Source organism: Hippoglossus stenolepis, chromosome 10 (genome assembly GCF_022539355.2).
Source record: "Hippoglossus stenolepis isolate QCI-W04-F060 chromosome 10, HSTE1.2, whole genome shotgun sequence".
NCBI lineage: Eukaryota > Metazoa > Chordata > Actinopteri > Pleuronectiformes > Pleuronectidae > Hippoglossus > Hippoglossus stenolepis.
Genome location: NC_061492.1, coordinates 14,952,338 through 14,975,225, shown reverse-complemented (window position 1 = coordinate 14,975,225; position 22,888 = coordinate 14,952,338). Strand labels below are relative to the sequence as shown.

The 22,888-nt window shown below is 41.7% G+C and overlaps 1 protein-coding gene across 1 annotated transcript in view; it reads left to right on the top strand.

The window, feature by feature from the left end:
- LOC118116418 (ryanodine receptor 3) overlaps positions 1-4,852 on the top strand; it is a 114,094-nt gene extending 109,242 nt beyond the window's left edge. The window contains exons 101-106 of the mRNA XM_047341642.1: positions 479-613; positions 706-862; positions 1,084-1,148; positions 1,900-2,000; positions 2,744-2,795; positions 3,787-4,852. Of these exons, the coding sequence (XP_047197598.1) occupies positions 479-613; positions 706-862; positions 1,084-1,148; positions 1,900-2,000; positions 2,744-2,795; positions 3,787-3,882 (606 nt within the window). The 3' untranslated portion in view covers positions 3,883-4,852. The remainder of the gene's footprint in view (positions 1-478; positions 614-705; positions 863-1,083; positions 1,149-1,899; positions 2,001-2,743; positions 2,796-3,786) is intronic.
- The last annotated feature ends 18,036 nt before the right edge of the window (positions 4,853-22,888 follow it).

Sequence of the window (22,888 nt, the reverse complement as noted above, 5' to 3'; positions counted from 1 at the left end):
TGTGTGAGCCGTTTCTGAGCAGAGCTTTGTGTCAGATGTGAAATATAAAGCAGCAATTAACTTTTATTCACTGCGAATAAGTGAAGTTTTCCTTCTCTCAACCATCTCATTTCTCGACTCAGTGCCATCGTGTTCCTCGTGAGAGTTTTGCAGCTTTTTTATCTTTGAACAGTGCGTTTCTACGTGAAGCTTGAATTTCATTTCATTTATTTATTTAAGGACAATACACATAATAATCTACATCCCTGTAAATGTGCCAGTGTTAGCCAGCTGGCAAATTTTCCACTGCAGTCCTTTGGTGAGATGTTTTTGAGCCCAAAATCAACAAACAATAACAATAGAAATAGCACTGACAGTTGACGACATACAAGCCATGCAGCACAGTGCAAAACCACAATACATTAATACAGTGGTATAATATATAAACATAGATTAATATAGTCAAATTAAACCCAACTGTGTGATTCCAATGGTTTAGCTGGTGTTGACGGTGGGCCTGCTGGCAGTGGTGGTCTACCTCTACACTGTGGTGGCCTTCAACTTCTTCAGGAAGTTCTACAACAAGAGCGAGGACGAGGACGAGCCGGACATGAAGTGTGATGACATGATGACGGTAAACATTACTCGCATATTTTTAAAGAAGTTCCTGTTGCTCATGTTCGTCCTGGGTCGATACGTCCTGACCCCCGCGGTGTGTTTGCACAGTGCTACCTGTTCCACATGTACGTTGGGGTGAGAGCCGGCGGGGGCATCGGGGACGAGATCGAGGACCCGGCGGGTGACCCCTATGAGCTCTACCGCATCCTCTTCGACATCACCTTCTTCTTCTTCGTCATCGTCATCCTGCTGGCCATCATCCAGGGTGAGCTCAGGAGATACTCACACAATCTTTAAGTGCTATTTACTCGATTACCCAAGTATGTAAATAAATCTCTGTGCAATGCTCCACAACGCAGTAGCACGTGCATCTCACACTCCAGCCTACATTTTTAAGCAGTGAGGGTAGCCGGGTTGCTGCTGCATTCATTACACAGACACCCCACAGTGTACGATATGCTCACTGCACTTCCTTTGTGGCTGCAGGTTTGATCATCGATGCCTTTGGCGAGTTGAGAGACCAACAGGAACAAGTGAAAGAGGACATGGAGGTGAGAGGACATTTCATTCTCACTCACACTCGCCGACCTACGGAGCAGGGACGGAATGATGATGAGGGTTTTGTCCTGTTGAAGGAAAATATAAAATGTCATGTTATATATATTCATTTGTAAATGCGAATCTAACAATAGACTTATACGACAAAAACAAGGGAAGGAGTTAATTTTGCAGACAGTGCTTTGTCTCAAATGACAATGATATTTTACAGAAAACATATTCCTTAACTTTAACACTGTCTGTTAGACAAGTCAATTACTTCCCTCCCTGGGCAAGTTGATTTAAGACATGTGGCCTACTTTTGTTTTTTTAGGCCTTCTGTCTCTCTTTGAAGCAGATGAGGATCAGAGTGCACTTTAGGCCAGTTTTTTTGGTTCTTCAGAGAAAATGGAAAATAAATATTTAATTTAAAATATGATTTTTTTAAAGAAATTCACAGAGAAATAAATGCAAAATACAAGTAAAGACAAAAGATGAAGTTTCCTACGACAGGATTTGTGTTACCTTTTACTTGATGCTAGCTTACAGTAGTGTACATCATATCCCTTTAAATACAAGAATAACCACAGTTAAAGGCAAATTTATAATTAGACAAATAAACCTGATGTCAGACTGAGGAGGAAGACAACATGAATTCTGATTGGTTGATTGTTTCCTTTACTAAATTAATTTTTTCTGAAGCACAAGAAGAAAACCGAAAATAGAAGAATGTGTTACAATCATCATTTTCATTTCTGTCCTCAGACCAAATGCTTCATATGTGGGATCGGTAACGATTACTTCGACACGACACCGCATGGATTTGAGACTCACACCTTACAAGAGCACAACTTGGCAAACTACCTGTAAGTGTCTCACCTCAAATCATTTTACCTTTGACTACAAATGTATAAAATCAACATTGTCCTCTTTCACAAGCACGCGTTGCCTCTTTTCAGTAATTTAACCACATGATTGATGGCTTGAGCACATTAACACAACATTAGGGCCACAGTCACTAACAGCCGCAGTGATCCAGATCACTACGTGGCTTCAGGTCCTCTTTCCACATGTCTCCTTGTTTCCCCTGCGCTCCTCCGCTTATCCAGTGTCCCTCTGACGCCTGGGAGAATAGAAGGTCTCAGTCCATTTGCGCTCACTGTCAGCCGGCCAGAGGATATGTGAGCGACCTCATTATGTTGCTTCATTACTATTTAATGCCGGGGAACTTTATTGGAAAATAGGTTTGGGATGGCGTGCTCTCATGCACTATTCATCGTGATTTGGCACGCTGTGATGCCCACAGAGTTACAGCGGCCCGCTGCCATTTACACTTGATTTTGGGAACAACAGGTGATTCTGTGACGGAGACGGGTGATGGTGTTTCTTTGTGTAGACACTTGCGTCAGAATGTGCGAAGCCTCCTAGTGACACAGAGGTCGACATTTCCTGTGAATTCGGAGTTTGAGATATGAAGTGAGCCCCAGTGACGCTTCTGGTTTCTGTGTTGAGCGTTTGAACTGAGATGAGAAGTGAAGGCAGGAGAATGTGACAGCTTACTGTGACGTATGTGTGTTTCTTCTGATTGGCCTGTGGTTTTTCTCTAAAGGTTTTTCTTGATGTACCTTATCAACAAGGACGAGACAGAGCACACCGGTCAGGTACAGTATGATCATCTGTCTCTGAGGAGTCTTCCACCAATTAAAAGAATCAATTACCCTCCTGTCAGTGTCAGAGATACTGTTGGGGTGTGTGCATCTAAATATCTAATCACACTGATGGATTTTGTGGTGTCAACCCACAGCAAAAAGGTTCTTTGTTTGAATCCCGTTTGGGGCGGGTTCTGTCTGTGTGGAGTTATTATTTTACCCCCATGTCTGCGTGGGTTTTCTCTGTGAACTCCCACAGTCCAGAGACATGGATGGATGACGCTGTTTCCCCACAGTTTAACTCCAGGCCCGTATTTGTGGTCTGCATAGTGTTAAATAAGATATGATTGTACTGAGAATTTTTTTCTAACCAGTGTAGTTTCTACACAAATAGAATTAGATTAAATAAAACAGTAGCTTCCTCTTTCAGTCGTCCTAGATTTTATATAGAAAAGAATTACCTACTTGGCTCAAATTTATAAAATTATTCTAAGCGTTTTTGGTGACCTTACAATTACTAACATATATTAACAAGATTTTGTACTGTATTTTTATATATTGATGAACATTTTATAGCTATAATAATCAATAAATAATAATAACAAAATCACACTGGTATTATCTGATGTCGACAGCTTTGCAATGTCAAGCAGCAAAATAAGAGTTTAAAAGATTTTTTCCCAAATTAACATGAATTAATTACAGTTGAATACATGTGACATAGACTTGGCTTTCATGACCGCTCTCATTATATTATTATACATAGTTTTTTCACCAGCTTTAAATGTAATGTCCTGCATCTTAAGACTGTGTTAATTATGTAAATTATAATTATTAATTAGAAAAACCCTTTTGCTGTTTAAAAAACATAACATGAAAAAGATTAATTGTTCAGCTCTAATCCACTGCATGTTTTGTATGCATGTGATAATGTCCAAAAGTGTAACAATTTTTCTTCCACTAACTCTTGAAAGTGTTTTTCTTTGTGTGTGTGTCCGTCCAGGAGTCGTATGTGTGGAAGATGTACCAGGAGCGGTTGTGGGATTTCTTCCCAGCTGGCGATTGCTTCCGAAAACAGTACGAAGATCAGCTCGGGTAGAGCAGACGCATCCTCTTTACCTCTATCAATATTCAGTGGGCTGCTGGAATTTGTAGTCCGACATGCAGCTTCTGGACTACAACACTACACAGTCATCCCACCAACGGCCTGAGGAGAGACAAGGCGAAACAAGTTTTTATCTAAAACATGAGAAAAGTCTTCTTCTCCCGTCAGCCGTACCTTTGTCACCGTCGGTACAGTGCCCGTCTGTGAGGAAATGAGCTGTAACCAGACATTTAGATTTTTTATTTTTGTTTTGGGACTCGTTTTTTGACAGCGTGTTGCCTTTTACCCCACATAACCCCGAATCATTGCACAATATTTTATTTTGTCTTTTTTGAGAAACACTGGGTTGTGTGGGGTTATGGGACAATGTGTCGGTCACATTATGCACAAGAACCCAACTTCAATATTTTGAGAATGTTGAACTTGAGACTTAAAGCCAAAAGAAAAGCAGAGAAGTATAGTAGATTTATGTTGTGTGCAAAAAATGTGATATGGAAAAGTTTTGTTTTTCAGGTGTTGTAACCGTGAGATGAAGTTTTAGAATGATGTGGAAAAAAAGGTTTATGTAGGATTTTAAAAAATGCCTAAATTTTTTCATGAAGTGCCTTACTGTACTGTAACTACATTACAATGAAGCTATGCAAGACTTTTGTTTATTTCTTTATTGTATGTAAGTACAGTCGTTTTTCTGGAGCAGTGACATGTAGCTGTCCAGAAGTTTGTGGCTGAGGTTTTTCATTTGAAGATGGAAGAACAGCATCGGTTTGATTGGTTTTTATTTTTTTAATTTTTTGCTGAATGCAAACGTTCAAGGTATGAAATGTATAAATACATGAGAATTTACTGAACACCTTCAAACAAGAACAAACATTGAATTGCTATTGTATGGCCATTTGTATGTAGTAGCTTTGCTGATCTGTGCATTTCTTTTGATGGAAAAAAATAAAGAAATCAATGCAACAAATGTGAATACTCCAGCTGTTCCTTTGGACCCGTAAACATCCCATCTTAATGAGTTTTTGTACTTAATAGCAGACCACTAAGCCGAAACGCTCTCCATAATTTCAGCCCTAAAACAGCAGGATGTCCGTCACTGCGGCTAACCCAGAACTTTTCAAAATAAGACACCCACTGTGTGCAAATAGCCTTTAAAAGTCAAATAGTTAATTTGACTTGCTCCAAACCTCAAAGCTATATCATAACCACAACCTTCCTGCGGCTTTTAATTACACTGGGCTGTAAAGCAGTGGCTGAGGAGATTTGAATTTGGAGTTGGTCAGGGGAGCAGGACAGGACCTCAGCGGGCTGCATGATGGGAGTTTTAGCCCTATTACCCATGGTGCCACCTGTCAGCTCGCATCATGTCACCACACCTCAGGCACCAGGGCACCACACGGTGCCGCAGCCTGCTGCTGAGTGCAACTCTGCCTCCTCAACTCAGCCTGGAACAGCTCGGGCGTGTCGACTGGTTTTTATGGTCTGAGCAGATTCTACACATAACTGCAAGAGTAAGCCCACAGATTTATCCCTAATTGTTTTAAAAGCTGCTACCATCATTGTTAATATTATATAATAGTGTTTTTCATGCACCGGGTAAAACAAGGGCGATATTAGAGGAAACACAATTTAAAGTTTGGGATATATTCTAACAAGCAAAGGGGGCTTCTGCATTATTCTCAATCATATGTGGCCATTATGGAAACAGGAAGAAACGATGTGTGAAATCACTGATATGATCATTTATAATAATTTGACAAAATGAGAGTGGGGGGAAGCCATTCTCAACATAAGATAGCAACAATTAAGCCAACAAATAAATGGAGACACAGTATTATAGGCCTACCAATTAAATTCTAGTTTCCAATTATTAGGTTTGGTGGCACAGTGGCAGCCAAACGAGGTTAGGGCTTAATGGCTTGTTGAGGGAGTTCATGCTCATGCATCGTGAGGATTTAGGAATATCTTACTTTTATGCTTTTTATCACAGTTACTTTATGTCTCTAATGAACCTGAAATGTGGCATATAATTCACAAACAGCTGACAACTAACATTTAACAAGAGAAATAATAATTAACTAACAACTGACATTGTATATCTCACTTAAAATCATAGACCAGATAAGAGTGATGACATGACAGCTCCTCAAATGTGAAGCCAAAAGTTCTTGATCGTCCCCTAGTGGCCGGCTGCGGTATAGCTCTTAAATCCCGCCTCCTCCATGTTAGTGGATGGGACATGGACCAAACTAAAAAGTCAACGTACACGTCAACATTTTTTTTCTCAAAGATGTTTTTTGTTGATTTAGGTTTTAGATTTTATGTCAAATGATTGACAGCTGAGACTGACTCGTTATTTGTCGAGCGTGTGTGACAACAGTCCAACTCGTGGCTCTACATTAGCTTCATATTACAGATTGAGTGGAATGAGAGGAAATAACCCTATATAGAACATTTAAAAAAACACGGAAAAGAAACTCCCATCAGTCAAAACCTGAAAAGTGTAAAGACAAGAAACTCCCATGAGAGGAGACAAACACATGTTCAGGTCTCTCTACACACTTACTCCATTATGTTTCCTGGTCATGGAAAAGAAATGGCACAGGGTAGAGAGGGGTCATTTTGTGGGCAGGTTTTTTCGCTAGCGACTCCTCACACATTTACTGTTGCTCGAGTGGTTTCATATCTATGGGTAAAATAGGAGACATGGCCGGGGAATGACACAACCCAAGGGACATTTTACACTTCGTTCTTCCACGGTCCTCTTCACATTGCTGTTTTCCTTTTTTTTGTCATGTACATGTGGTTGAAATGAACCGTTATAGGCTAATTTGGAGATATTGACGTCCTTCCTGTGTCACATTCAGAATCCAATATTTTCCGTGTAATCTCACGACAGACGCCAAATGATTTGCTTTGCTGTGACATCTGACCCCATCGCTCTGTGATACCAGCAAATCACCTATTGCAGCTGAAAGTTGTATCTGATCTTTCATATCCCGAGCCCCGCATGGTGCTCAGCGCTGTGGAGTGACAGACAGGCCGAGAGAAACAGGAGAGCAGCTTGAATCCCAATTGTTGCCGTCACCAGCGGGCGGCGACCTGCAGAGAAACCTCCAACTGGTGACAAGTCACTGCATATGGTCCGGTCGGTGCATCCTGTCAGGGTTCAACTGTTTAATGCAACATCACACAACAAACAACACCTCAACAGCTGAACCAGGTGTGTCGGGAGATGAGAGAGAGAGAGAGAGAGAGAGAGAGAGAGAGAGGCTATTTAGATCATCTTCATTAAACAAGCTTTATCTCCTCTGATGACGCCATTAATGAACAACTAAATCCTACAGGACGTCACTCACCTTCAAGTGAGAGTCTAACTGTGATCTTAATGTTGTGTGTCGTCTGCACTCAAGGTCAACTCACTTGCTCTTTCCTGTGCTTCCTGCCATGGTAGATAGATAGATAGATAGATAGATAGATGCTAATAGTTTCAGTTGGATTGTTTTTTATGTAAGATGGTTAAGTAGCATTATATTACTCGTAGCATGTTTAGGATCTTCTGTGTTTTCTTCATAATATAGCTGGAAATCAAAGGTCTTGCACTGCATTGTTTTTTCAACCAAGAGTCCAAAAAGGATATTCAGTTTGAATAACAACAATGAATATTTGCAGTGGCGTAGCTGGAAACCCAGATAGCATACGGATGTGGGCCACTTCAGTCAATGATGAGGCACTTCAGGCCTTCTTGGGGCCTGGACGATATGAATCTGAGCCTAAACTGGCCCACTTGTAAAATAGCAAATATCTCAAAACGAGGTGTGATCTAAAGTGGCCCATGCGATAAATGGTGAATATGGCACCTTTGGTTGAAATGCAGTAATGCGTTGGCTCACTTGTGGCCCAGATCTGGCAAACGGGAGAGGACTGCCCAAGTGCCATCATCCCATTTGGTATGTGGGCTGGATGACCATGTTCAAAAAATATTTGATTATAGGTCAGCTCTAATTACAACTGTTTGACTCACATTGAAAGCTCCAGAAAGAAACAAATTAATAAACAGGAGCAGTTGACATGTTAGGCAAATACTCTGATCTGCAGAAGTTGTGTTAACAAATGTGTTCACTATTGTACTTGGAAAGCAAAGCAGTAACAGATGAATGTTTACTGATTCAGCATTATACAAGTAGAACAGTGCACACAGGGGGTGAAACCAGGACACAATTTGAACAGATGGAAACAGAAACAGAAATCTTAAAAAATAAAATAGGTAGGAGTGTTTTACCTCGTGTGTGTGTGTGTGTGTGTGTGTGTGTGTGTGTGTGTGTGTGTGTTGTGTGTGTGTGTGCGTGTGTGCGTGCGTGCGTGTGTGCGTGTGCTGGCTAACACAAACCATGTGTCCTGCAGTTCCAATTCTGCAGTACTGGCATCCTCATCTTCGACAGATGTGTTCCTCCCTGAAGCACACTCTACATCAATAAAGTTTATATGCAGTTTTAAGCGTGTGTGTGTGTGTGCGGGCATGCATGTGCGTGTGTGTGACAGAAAGATGAAGCAAGATAGATAGAGATTAGGAACAAACGTGAAAAAGTGAACCAGCAGTGACTGAATTTAAAAAGTCAACAGGAGGAGTGAGAGGAGCGTTTAGGTTTTTCTCCTGGCATTGATTCAACACCTGAAATTACACATTTCTATGGGTTTTTTCCATTAAAATATGAATTCATGGCCTTAAAGGGATAGTTCACAGAAAAATGAAAATTCACTCATTATCTAATCACCACTATGCACGATGGAGGGGTGGGTGAAGTGTGTGAGTCCACAAAACCCTTTTGGAGTTTCAGGGGTAAACCGTGAATCCTTCCTAGGACGTAATAAAACAACAGAAAAAAAAACATAACATGGCTCCATACTGCTCGTGTGGTGTCATCCAAGTGTCCGCAAGTCCACTAATTGACGTTGCAATGCTAGCAGACGTAGCGATGCAAACACGCACCCTGAAACCTGCAAGAGTGTGTGCGGATTTAGTGGTGCGTAGATAATGAGGGAATTTTCTTTTTTCAGTGAACTATGCCTTTAAAATTGCTTGGATGTAAGGCTACTGTCTGCTCATCAAACACACACACCTCTGCTTGCTATACCTAGTAGATCCTACACAACATAGGAGATATGTTTGAAATGGAAAACAAAAAAGATCTAATTGTATAGGGTCCCCTAAAAGTTGTCAGAATGTAAATGTGTTTTATGTCACGTAGAAACATTATGCTCATAGATAACATGAACCTCCAGCTTGACCATTATCCAACAGCTAGGGCGACAGTTAGTAATGTGTTCTACACCCTCTGTAATGCTCGAGAGAAACAAGGGGTATCTTAAGCAATGACTGCTGATTTCTCTCAGGATCTCTCTTTTGCAGACTGTAAATCAATCTGTCCGATGGCTTGTAAGACCTAATTGAACTGGATTGCTGCCTCAAGGAAGCTTTGATAAATCTTTGCGATCGGGGGAAAATTGTTTTTTCCACTGGTTTCACTGACCCTCACTGACGAATTTGACGCCAGTGACCTATATGATGTGAGGACCTCATTGCCTTTAATAGCCCGTTTGAAAGTTATTAGATTCACATATCTGGATTCTTTCAGCAGACAAATTCAAATGACCTAAAACACATTTAGTGAACTGTTGTTTTTCTGGGACATTGTTGGACTGAAGCACTTTGGTTTAGAAAGCACGGCCGGGCTGGGAATCCCTTCACTCACTGTTGTCTCAGAGAGAAACGAGCCTCCTCTGTCAACTCCCGTTTGTTTCATCTTTGGACAGATTCAAACAGACGCCCTACGAGAACTAACATTTCTCTTATGTGTTTGCACATCACTTTGAATGTGTCTACTGCCAATGACACCACAAACCAAATGTAATTATTCATTTATACCTCACGGGAACCTGGACACCACCTCTGCTTTAATTGACTTTTCTTGTCCTTGGATTTTTGCAGAGCACCGGGTCTTGTGCAGAGGATGTGTTACATGTCCAAGGTCAGAAAGAGGTGCTGTTGAGTAACTGAATGCTGCTGGGCCAGCAGTGCAGACAGTGATGTGAGGTGAGGTGAACAGTGCTGAATGAGGGGTTGAAGTGAGCTGAACAGGCTGCTTCGTACTCCACGGGTGTTCTATTGCGCTGACGCAGCAGGAGACAAGTCAAGTACGGACCCAGCTCTGACACCGGGCCAAACATACCTGGAGAGGATGAGTGATGAGAGTTGTGTGCTCAGTGACTTTTCAGAGTGGCTCAGTCTGTCTATACGGCTCAACTTTTCATGATACTATTTGTTCAACTGGCAAATGAGATTGGTTGCCCGTAAATGAAAGGATGTCCTTTAACTCTGAATATAAAGCTGTAGCTAGTGGCCATTTGGTTTTAGTGTAACAACTGGTTGAACAAAACCCAACTTCCAGTATCTCTAGAAGAGGAAGTGTGACCACATACCTCGCAGTTAGAAGTAAGTTTGTTTGGGATGGCCCAATTGGAGGCAACTTTGCAAATTGTATATTTGTCGATATCCTGTGTTTTTGTGAATTTGCACTGAATTAAACATTCAGAGACAGGAGGAATATGGTTGTTGTGTCCATTTCTAGCTAATTTGAAGTCGTGCATCAGAGCGGATGTAGCTGTCTCCCTGTTTCCAGTCTTTGTGCTGAGCCGCTGGCCACAGCTTCATATTTAACAGACGGATGAGAGTGGTATCAGTTTTGGAACACAGCGGAGAGGTAGATGAGAGGCAGATGAGAGTATCACGCAGAGCATCCGAAACTACATGAGGAAGAAAGAACATTTGTGTGAAGCAGAGAAAAAGTCACACCTTAAAGCTTGTTGACGATATTATCCGCTTACTTTTAATTTCACCTCACACGGATCCACCTGCTGTTTGCCACCAAAGATAATTTCTGCGACACAGGGAACCATTAAACATGTTTGTTCCAATTAGTACACGAAGCCAAAGAAACATGTTGGAGTTATAGTCTGCCTGGCTCAGAAAAAAATGAATGACTCCAATCAAGGTAATCATGCGGGAGGTTGTAGTCGATGAGTGTAAACACGTACTGTAATTAGTGTTTTTTTCCCGACCACCAAGTTGTCGTTCAATATGCCGCAAGCTTCCTGAATATAGTTTCTCAAAGCAGGATGCCACCTCTTTACGGAGATTAACATAATTAGGGTTTGATCGCGCCATGTGACATACACACAGTGAAAAGCAAAGAAATACACGAGGGGGGGAGGGGGGTTGCAATATTAGTCAACATAAGCTAGAACAGCTGACTGATGACGACCATGAAGACAGAGATTGTGTGATTTAATCTCGGGTCGCTCCTCCTATCTTTGAAAAATACAGGCCATTACCAACACAGCATGATGCTGAGTAATGCAAGTTGAGGAAGGACACAGACATTTTTCAAGATCTCCCTCCATTCTTCTGAGCTGTTTTGGATTTTCACTTCATGGCCCATTAACTCTTCCTTGGATTGTTCCCCAGAATCAGTAGGGTGTGCTGAAGAAGGGAAATGGTTTGTTCTTATAATGGTGGTACATGTCACAGTGAGAGCAGAGAAGGTTTGGTAGTTGAGAGTTGGTACTAGTAGACTTTTGCCCTGTCCAAATTCAACCTTTAGCCCTACCACTTGGCCCTACACCTTCATTTTGAACATGAACCGTAGTGTATTCAGGACCCCCCTAAAAAACAAAGGGGTAGACGGAAATTCCTGAATGCTTTACGAACGGACGAAGCGAATCATGATGGCGACAGCTGCGGGTAAAATGCTCTTCAATCTAAGTACGACATTTTTGGGGTTTGAAGGCGGGAATAGCGAATTTCCTGAACCGCTTGTAAAGGTGATTCAGTGACATTTTAATTTGCTACTGGATAAATAAAAGATTTTCCGCTGGATTTGGGCACATTTTCATTTTTATTTTGCAAGAGTAACATAGTAAAATGTAACTATTGTACCACAAGCTCACTGTGTCTTGTGCCCTCCTGTGTATTCTTGATCGATGCAGTTTAATAGATTTCAAACATGTTTCGGTGCAAAAATGATTCTGTACAGGAGTTGCATTTATTCGATCACCTGAGGCCCAGCTGGTGAGGGACTGTTGTAGCAAAAGCTGCCAACCTGGACAAGGAGTGGGGCAGCTCTGGCACATTGCACATGGCAGGACTCCATATCTCATAGCCGCCCTGAGGTTAATAAAGAGGCGAGCAATTATGTAATTTTGCTCTAGACAGCACTGAAAATGGAAAACAGATACAACAATGCCATTTGCTGCTTTGTGGAATCCTTAAGTGCGTTCCACAGGTAATTTCAACATGACATGAGCTTATAAAGGCAATTTACAATTGTTTTTTACTCCGCCTTATTAAATTTTGTGTCCCAAGACTTGGTTGTTAACTTAGACAGCTTTAGGTTATTGTGCACATAAAAACATGGCAGGCATGTTGTCACCAGAGTCCAAAGCCAGTATCTGTAATGGGTTTTATGCTGCCAGAGTCATCTTGCTGTGAGATAAATGGAACAATAAGTTATTGATTAGAGATACTATCGTGGCTGTAACTCCCACCTTGAGAATATTTTCCTTCTGTTTTGGCTGCAGATGGAACACTGGTGTTGTAATGCGACAGCCACCACGAGGCTGCAGTCACCGTTAGTGATGGGCCGCTACATCTCTGCAGTTTATGAATTACCAGCAGTGATTTGGATTGTAAGACCCAGAACTGCTGTTCTGGGTCTACTGCTTGAGATTTTTTTTCCTTCGCTCTCTTCAACCAGTAGCTACATGCAGAGTTACTGAGAGATGAGGTGGACATGTGTCTGTTCATCAAATAGACTGTAGATAAAGATGGACGACGCATCTCCACTTCCTCCCACTATCCACAAATGAAGCAAAAATATCCCAGATGTGAATCTTGTGTATTTGGAGCCATAGATGGCACAGTAGTGATCGTGGGATGGAGGCATAGTAGTGCGATCCATGCTCGACCAATCGTGAGTCAGTCTAAGCTGTCAATCAAGATATTCCACCTCATTTCTATAGCATCAAATAACCAAACCAAACAAACATCAGTTTGATAAAAATTACCAAAATGAGAGAAACCATAAAAATGATTTATTGGATGTGTACTTTGACTCTTTAGTCCCATCAAATAACATGGAGGAGGCATGATTTATGACCTATACTGCAGCCAGCCACCAGGTGGCAACTGAGATGCTTTGGCTTCGCTTTTCGGGGACAGTGATGACATCCATATTTATAAACAGTCTATAGTTCATCCACAGTGTTTGAAAAAAAATGTCTGACCTTCATCACTCATTTGATATCGTCCATCTTTTGCTCACACGCTTAACTGTTACTGCTTAGTACTGTGTGTATCGTTGTGTAAATTTTGCTTTCAACCACAACAAAGTCTTCCAACACCATGCAAGACCTTTGAAAGCATGACCTGTGTGAGTTATTATCCAAAGTGCTGCCTTAGCTTTATTCTTCTTACTCAACTCCGCAGCTTAGTGCAAGTTCAACCAATTAGCACACAGCACCACAGGAAAGTGAATCTCATCAATAAACCATGGCACATTATTATAGGATGGAAATGAAAGATTCATGCTCGAGAATCCTAAAATGACAAGTACGGAACTTGAAACCATCAAAGTGCACTTTATGAATGAGCTTTGGTTCATCCTGGAACTTTTGGAGGGATGTCACTTTGAATATCTCCTCCACGGCCCAGCTGTATGAGGCCGCACTTCTGACAGTGGATGCATCAGGAGTTCTCAGCAGTTGGGGGAAGCCATCTGTGTTTATTTTCCATTAAGAGCGGCTCTCTCATCTCTCTTCATCACGGATACACTTTACATTGTATGTATTAATTAATTATTCAGCGGTATTGAAATGGGCTGATCTCGCTGATGAGCACTGTACTTACAGATTAAACTTTCCCAGCATGCCAGTGGAGATATTCAGCAGCAGCGTTTCTGACTCATGCCGGCTCCATTTATCTACACAAGAAATGAATTGGTAAAGCTGAAACAATATGGCGAGGCTTGCTTTAGGCGAAGCACAGCGAGGTTTCACGAGGATGGAGAATTCAGCTGGGCTTTTGAGATTTAATGCCAAATTCATGAGCTGGGCTGTGTGTGTGTGGGAGCGAGTAATTTGGGCGGGATGCTAAATTGTTTGTGTGGAGGGAGAAGGGACCACATGATGGGCACTGGCTGCACGCCCAAAATAAACACCTTATCGGAGGAGTTGGTGCAGGGTGAATGGCCCACAGACATTAGCCTGCTGAGGACACCTGACAGTTATCTAACCTACTTAGCATTCAGCACCGTGCCGACTGCTTAGGGCAACAAACACTATTTTAATGCGGTGCAATTTTCATCAAGAGCAAGCAGGGGGACTATTGTGTGTGATAATTTTAGTAGGAACTTCAGCAAGTCCAGGCAAGTGCTCAACAAACAAACACACAAGGATGAAAAACACACCAGAAACTCATTATAAGTCTGTAGATGTTAAACGTGCACATTAATACAGGCAAAGTTGTGGCTTCTTGGTTGATCAAAAATAATAATGACATTATTCAAGATAGATTAAATCTAAAGTTGCAGAAGACTCACTCAGTCTACAGGTGCATGAGGGCCAATGAGTTTCTAAGCCACCGTGTCGCTCCGGTCCACCTCCTCACAGCTTCACATCTCTCCCTCACTTCAACCAGGACTTCACCTGTGTTGAAGTGATAGTATTACAGACTAGAATGACACTCAGTAGAGCACAAACCACCGCCAAGGTCCAACAGTCCCCTTAAATCAAGCTGCACACATTCTTTTCCCCTGGGAAATCTGTGAAAATGATGAAAAACGCCCTATCTCGCAATGTTAAAGAAAGTGAAAAAACATAGCTGGATCCACCCTCTGATTCGGATCCGTACCGAAATTGAATGGGTTCTTTCTTTCCCCATCCCGCATCCTTCCACCAAGTTTCGGGGTAATCCATCCTAGAGTTTTTGTGTAGTCATGCTTACAAACAAACATACAAACCAAAAGACAAACAGACAACGGTGAAAACATAAAATAAAAATATCTTGTGTCGACACACAAAACCGTTGCTGACTGTCTTTATGCACACACACATATACATATGTGAAGCATGTTAATTTAACTGCAGTGAGCTATATTGTTTTGAAGGTTATGGTGCATAATAATGCAGTTTCATCCCTTTTTTTCACTCTGTAACTTATATTTTATAAACGGTTCATAAGAAACCAGGACAGAGAAAATGAAAACCATGACAGAGGGACAAATGATTTGCAAATAAATTCTTAGATTACAAGCTTCAGTTTGGAAAATATGATTCTGAGTGAATTCAGAATCAGGGTTAAGTAAGGTGTCAGAGTAGAGAGCGTGGTGAAAATAATCGGGTAATAAAAATATACTGGTATTTGCATATTAAAGTTCATCCTAATTTAAAAAGGTCATTTAAAGCTACAAAAGGAAAGCAGCAGAACAGGTAATGAAATATTGTTCATTTAACTCTAACGGACTGCGAGGCATATGAATGTGACTGCTGATAACATTTCCATCCCTGCTGGGCAGTGCCGTCCCCAGGTGACATTAGAATACAGCCACAGGCTTGGCATGGCTGGGAAAACCTTTATTTTCAGTTAACTGCGCCGACAAATTACTGCCAAACAAAATGAGAGAAAAGTCACAACAGAGGCCGAGCTTAAAGGAGAAAGCGCTGCCTTGTGTGTCACAACTTACTGAACGTTTCCACTCAGTCAGAGCAACGTCCTGAATTCATGCCTCACATCTCAAACTTTCACTTTAATGGGTCTGACAATGGAATCGCCTATTAAGCTAGTTTTGGCCAAACCGATGTGTACGTACAAATCTGTGTCCCTCGGGTGCCATTAGAAAGGGCGACTGGGTCGGCCCCTGGTCCCAGTGAGGGGCTAAGCTGCTGTAATTTGTGGCTTCAGAGCAGTGAGTGGAGGCAGTCCCACCATGTGGCTGTGTCAGGGCCTCGTGGAGCTCCGATAATGAGGCAGGTTGCCTCATTAAAAGCCATGAGGCCTGCACACAAAGGAACCTGAGATCAAAAGCCTTTAGTATGACTGTGCACACATGCTTTGGACCAGAGTATTAACGGCACAATGTTACACAAACGTCCTCTCCTCTTCTGCTGCTACTGCTGCTGCTGCTGCTGTCTGGCACATTAAAGCAGCTCAGCTGTGTGTTTTGCTTGTGGAAATAATTTATCATTCTTTCATATTTAACATCAACAACAAAAAAAGAGAAGAAAGATGGTCTCTTAGATCTGTGAGGTGGAGATGACAGAACAGAGATTGTATTTGTAACCTTACTAGACAGAGATTGAGGAAGATTTCTCGTGCATCAGAGATACTGGTTTGAAACGGCACCATCATTTCTTTGCATATTTTGTAATGGTATTTATCCTCCTGACTGTGCTCGGTATGGAATACTTCACGTCTTTATCTCTTACCATGCTAGCTGTCCAGATTGATATCTTAACAATTATTGGATGGTTTTTCATACAATTTCATGGTCCCCTGTGGATAAATTGTAATACAGTACTTTGGTGATTTTAACATGAGCATTGCCATCATGGCTTGGTTCTGCTTCATTTAATGGCTCTATGAAATGTGGTCAGTGTTAGGGTGTGGAATCCCACACCCTAACATTAAGTTGCGTTAGCTCAGGTTATAACATATTGTTTGTTTTTCGTTTATCCTTAACGTGGATCCCCTCCTTGTCACGTCCCCTAAGGCAGTTCATAACAAATGGAGGCTCAAATGGAATAACCAAACCCATTCGCCATTCCTGCTAAAGTCTTCAGGTGCCTCCATTGGTGTTAAGGAACAGTCCCTTCTCACTGTAGTCACACCAAGGACACGCCTGAAGCTGCCTGTCTCCCTCACAGGACACTGATTAGTCTGGACCACTGTGGTTCAGTCACTAGCAAACTTGGATTCTTGGTCGGGAGAAATCCATCCCTGTCATAAGTTTATTTTATAACATTATGGAAAGGTACTACACAGCAGTGCACATATCCTCAGTTGTTTGTTTGTGAAGCCGTCTATAGAACTTTCTGAGTCATTTTAAAGGTCTCCACCTTGCTGCAGGCTTTCTTTTCTAATCCCAATGCAGTTAAGTTGCTCAATAACATGTTTGCGCTCAATAATATATTTTGCTGTGGGCAGTGTAATGCATTTAATGCTTTATGGTCTCTTCAGTTCTCAAAAGTTCAAGAGTATATTTTTGAAAGTAGATATATAAAAACATAAATCACATTTTTTTCATCAAACATGTTTTAACCTGAGAAACTTTAACGCATCTATTCAAGATAAGAGAATCTTCGATATCTCTCTTTTCATAAGCATCACACTTCTTTAACATGGTGGCATAAGGACCTTTCAAACACTTGAATGTTTTATCTTCAGATAAAACATCACCAGCTCCAGAAAGCATGAAATGTATGAGGTGGTTCGGAGTCAGACATTTTGATGCCCATCTTTTGTTGCATCAAATCAATTATACAGCGTGCTACATTGCTGGAATTCCACACAGGTCCTTGAAAACTTGAAGCAAAGAGTCTCGCTGTCATCGACTGAGCCGTTAAATAATTACTCATCTCGTCCTTCCTCTGCCGGCATTTTGCCACTGAGCTGTAAGGAGTCATGGGGGGATTGATGGTGAGTGTGTGCGTCAGGGATCAGATGAGATGCGCTCTGACAGCGCCGCTGCACAACCGCTGGACTGCACATGTCGGGATCCAGACAGCATATGTACAGATAAGAGTGAGAGAGTGGCGTCGTGGCTGTGTTTTATGGGTCTGGGGGTGTATACGTCTCCGTGTCTGTCATCCGTCTGTGGCTTTGAGCGACAGATGTGTGCATGTTGAACTGTGTGAATAGTTTGTTGGAATATCCAGTGGGGCTTCAGGGTTATTGTTTAACTTCTTTACTTCACTGAACACCGGGGGCTGTTTAACGTGTGTAAACATCCAAACACGGGTCCCCAGGTGCATCAGCTGAACTCAGGTTAGTGGCTCTGTCATCAGACACATTCAGAGCTCGTGGAGCTCAGGCCGTGAGGAATGGATGAGGACGGGCAGATGCTCAGGCATGAAATGCTTACCAAGGAATTTCAACAGAGCGATAGAGAACTAAAGTGACAGAAACAGAGGAGGCGGAAAAACTGAATGAGTCACCATGAAGAACACAACGCATATTCTTCTGTTTCTCGTGCAGATGAGTCACAGTCGAGTAACGTACAATGATGTTTTTGATGCTTTTATCCTTCATGTCATATTTTCGCATGATCGCTGGCATTTGGGAGACACGGCAGTGGAGATGAAAATGCTAATCTAGACTTTATCTCTATTTCTGTGCAAACGGTCGATGACGTTGAGCCCAAGAGGCGATGACGCAGGCGCTCAGGGCAGCGGTATAGTGATTTGGGTTTTATGTCAATATTTTCCTGCTGCTGTATCTCAATATCCCAATTAAATGTTAAATAAACAATCATAGATTTGTGCTCTCAACCTCTTCTGGGTTATCAACAGTGCTATGACCATTCGTATTGATTAGTAAAGGTAACCATCCATCCATCCATCCATCCATCCATCCATCCATCCATCCATCCATCCATACATCCATACATCCATACATACATCCATACATCCATAATTACATAATTACATACATCCATCCATACATCCATAATTACATCCATACATCCATACATCCATACATCCATACATCCATACATACTTACATACATCCATACAGCCATACATACATCCATACCACTTATACTTTGAGGGGTTGTGGGGGGCTGGATCCCAGCAGACATTGGTTGAGATGCAGGTTAAACCTTGGATAGGTCACAAGTCCATCACAGGAACGTTCAAATCCAGAACATTGTCACTCTGAGTGGACAGTGCTAACCACTGCACCACTGTGCCGCCCAAGGTATCCATTATTCATTCTGCATAACGACCAGAATTGCATAAAAAACTCCCCAAATTACACCATTCTCTCTTTTGCTGTTGAGTCATTAAACTGAAGGTAGAACCGAGCCTTTAAAGTCAGCAGTCATAATTGTGCATGCAGTAGCTGGTGAAAGGCCTAAATTCTGGGATATTTTTTCTTCTAAGTAATTTGAAATTAAATTAAGCATTTTAACCTTTTGGTTTAGGGGTCTTTACCAAAACAGACCAACTTATTTAACAGTAGCCTAATTTTATGGAGCTACAGAGACCTCACCACTTCCAAAGTGAATTACTTTCAGTGAGTCGTTGTTTGTGAAAACCTGGTCAAGCCAGTCGCCGCCGAAAAAATTTGATGCTGGTCTGTCTGAGATGTTCTGTTACAGATGCTTTCTTCCCTTTTGGCTGCTCCAAGCTTCAACCTGTACCTACATCTTAAATTGACAAGCATCCAGTTTTTTAGCAGCAAGTGAGTTTTCATTGTGTGGTTTTTGCAATTGTCTTGTGGATGTTGCGGTTGTGTTGTGGCATTTGTACCCATGTTGTGGCGTTTGTAGTTGTGTTGTAACTTTCGCATTTGTGATTTCCATTTATGCGCTTGTGTGAGACATCTTGGTTCCACGTAAACAAGAGCCAGTAAACTCTGAAGGTAATGTTGGATCTAACAAAACAGTTAAAACATTCTTTAGAGTAAGTGCACCAATGTATGCTAACAACACATTGCTCTAAGCAAATGGACATTCCTCTCCAGTGATCAATACCCATTAGTTTGGCCTGAAGAATACTTCATTGTGAAACAGCCTTTTCTTTTTTGGCAGTCCAACTTCATGCTGTACTCGCAGTAAAAAGCCGCCCTGGCTCTAATCCACTACAGTGATCTGAATTTATTTCTTACAGGAATGCATTTCCAGAGAAAGGTGTTCCATTTTAAATGGCTTCAAACATCTGATGCACAAATGTCTTGGATTCTTGTTGTTGTGGGATGTTTGCTGTGACGTACAACAGTAATGGATGGGCTGTGAATGCACCTGAGGGCACAAACACTCAAGCACTTGCAAGGGATCTATGTAAGTGTTATGACATGTGAATTAAATGTGAGAATGTCTCTTCATATGTCCTCAAAGAGACCCTGTTTATTATCAGTGACATACAAAGATAAATGAAGAAGCACAGCTCTTGCAGTGCAGCTCAGTATTGGTTGACTCCTTGATCACCAATCACATTTTGAACACCTCCAAATCACATTAGACTAAATAAAATGAGGTAGTTATCTCCGATCTGTGTTTCAGCTACACGCTTTGTGGCTGTCGCTCACTCCCTACCCCCATCTTATCTCCATACGTCATGTTGTGCATGATCTATAGCTCAATAATATTTGTCTGTTGGGTTCTGCTCTGTATATCACTCCTGGGGGGGTTGACATATGATATCTGTTTCACAGTGCATTAGGGAATAAGCCATTCCTGCAAATAAACGTATGCAACCATCCACTTTCATCACCTTTATTCACACACAATGATTATTGTCTGAATTATTCATATTTTTTTTATTTTCTTGTATGAAGCCAGTAATGTTTTCTTTACCAGTGGATTTTTTAAAGCAAATTATACTTATTGTGAGTGAGTGTAAACTGTAAAGGTCGCCATTTAAAGAAATGACCCTTGTTTGTCAATAGATTTGTTTTAAAAGCAATAGTTTGACATTTTGACTGAGAAATCACTTTCTCTTGGAGCTTTAGATGAAAGGACAGATATCACTCTCATATCTGAGCAGTTACTATGAAGCCACCAGTTAGCTTAGCTTAGCACAAACACTGGAAACAGAGGGAACATTTTATAAAATGGTCACTATGAATACAAAAAATATTTTGCTGTGTAAAGAAGTTTATCTTTACATTCAAAGTACAATTCATATTACTGGCATTCACTTGACACGTGTGTGTATGTGTGTGTGTGTGTGTGTGTGTGTGTGTGTGTGTGTGTGTGTCCGTTTGAGACAGTGAGTGACGTGAAGCATTTTGCTGAGCTGCCAGGAGATACTGGGTGGACTGCGGAGGAAAACACTGATGATGTATTAGAAAGGAGTCATGAAACCTAAATTAAAAAAAATCTAATCAATTACATTAAAAGAATAATAAATAAAACAACACACCCTGACGGTGTGAGGTGAATGTGGGTAGATAAAGCGTGCGACCCTGGAAAAAAGCTTTCGTCTTTTGACCTATGAACTCACTTCCACATTTACCTTCAGGTTTCAGTGGGACATGTTTGTCATGGAGTTAACGCCGGCTGTTCGTCACCTATGCGAGCGCAGCTGGCGGATGCAGCAACCGTCAGGTGAAGCCCTGCCAGCCTCACCAGTGCTGTGGTGCTAAAACAAGAATGATCACGGGTTGATGGAGCGACGGCACTCATCTGTGAAGCCAAATTATCTCCCTTTCTCTCTGACACTCACCCAAACATAACACCAGGTTACACGGAGCCATCACAGGTTCGGCTCACTGCTCATGTAACGGAGGGTTAAAGGAGATTTTACCTGCGTATGACTGTATAGACGCATGGCAGCGATTTGAGGTCATCTCGCGCTGAACTGGGTCTATGGGTTAGCAGTGGCTCTCGATGCCAGAGACAGACACTCTGTCACAGATTGCGTCATGCTGGATGTAACAGTGTCTTTTTGGCCCACAACAGTTCTATCTATAGAATAGTGGAGACTGCTCTGTTCAACTGATGTTGAGCACAAGTCTTTGATTTTGTGACAAGTGGCGCATGTGGAAGTACTTTGTTGTGATGGGCGTCCTCTGACTTCAGACCCAGGATATGTTCAATCTCTGAAGCAATCATTTCTATCATTTTCAATCAGGACGTTGGGGCAGCATTCGTGTTTATTTTGAGTGCACATTCTTTTTGAAGTATGACATGCAAGGTTTCATGACGCTATAGTGGAGCAGAAATTCAGGAGGGTAGAGCTGACCTCAACAAGGTTCAAGCTCCAAAACAGGGGCTGGATATTGTATTAGTGACCGTGTATAGATACACTCTCCACTGTGAGGTGGTGTTGAATGTTTTGATGACCAGATCGAAGTTTGGGTAAGAAATTGCAGTTCAGGTGTCATGTAGTGAAAAAGACGGAAAACAAAAAATGACACGACATCCCATTTAATTTCAGATCCCGCCTCATCTTTCTCTTCACAGCGCCTCTTGCCATCATCTCTCTGAAGGTGATGGTCAAAAGATCAAAAAAGCAATTGAACCTGACAAAAAAGGTGTCATCTCCTTCTGGCAATTTACGGGACACCTTTTTGCCAAAGCTTTTTTTTTAGCAAGAGACTTACAGCTCAGGAGGAAAACTTCAGATCATGTGCTCATTCGCTGTATTGGGGGAATTGAAAGAGAGGGTTGATAACACTTTGCATAAACAGAGAAACAGCCTGACTCTATCCATGAATTAACACAGTGCATGTTGTTTCTTTATTTCGTTCAGGAACTGCAGTGTAAAAACCACAGGTTGGGGTTTTACATCATGTTGTGTGCTGCACCATTTCTTGGCTGCTGCACAGTGATGTCCCAGAGTTCCTGTGAGGTGACTTGCCAGGTTGTTAATGAGCTTTAGAGGTGCCAACTATAGACTGCACAAGAAACGTGGCGGCTCCGCAAAAAACGAATCCAGAGCGTCTTGATCGCCACCTTTTGGCTGGCTGCAGTATTCTTTATATATCTTACCTCCTCCATGTTAATGGGTGGGATATGGACCAAGCTAAAAAAAACTAAGTTTTTGTCAAATGGAGCGAAGCTTACCATCTAGTTCAGGCAGCCAACTCGAGCTGCACTCCTCCAATAATGTTATGCCTCATTGTCTCACGTCTGAGCCTAGACAACAAACACAAACTATGTTCTGCTGCAATAAACATTTCAAACGTGAGTTGTCTTCTGTCACTTTAGATAGTTCTTGTCAC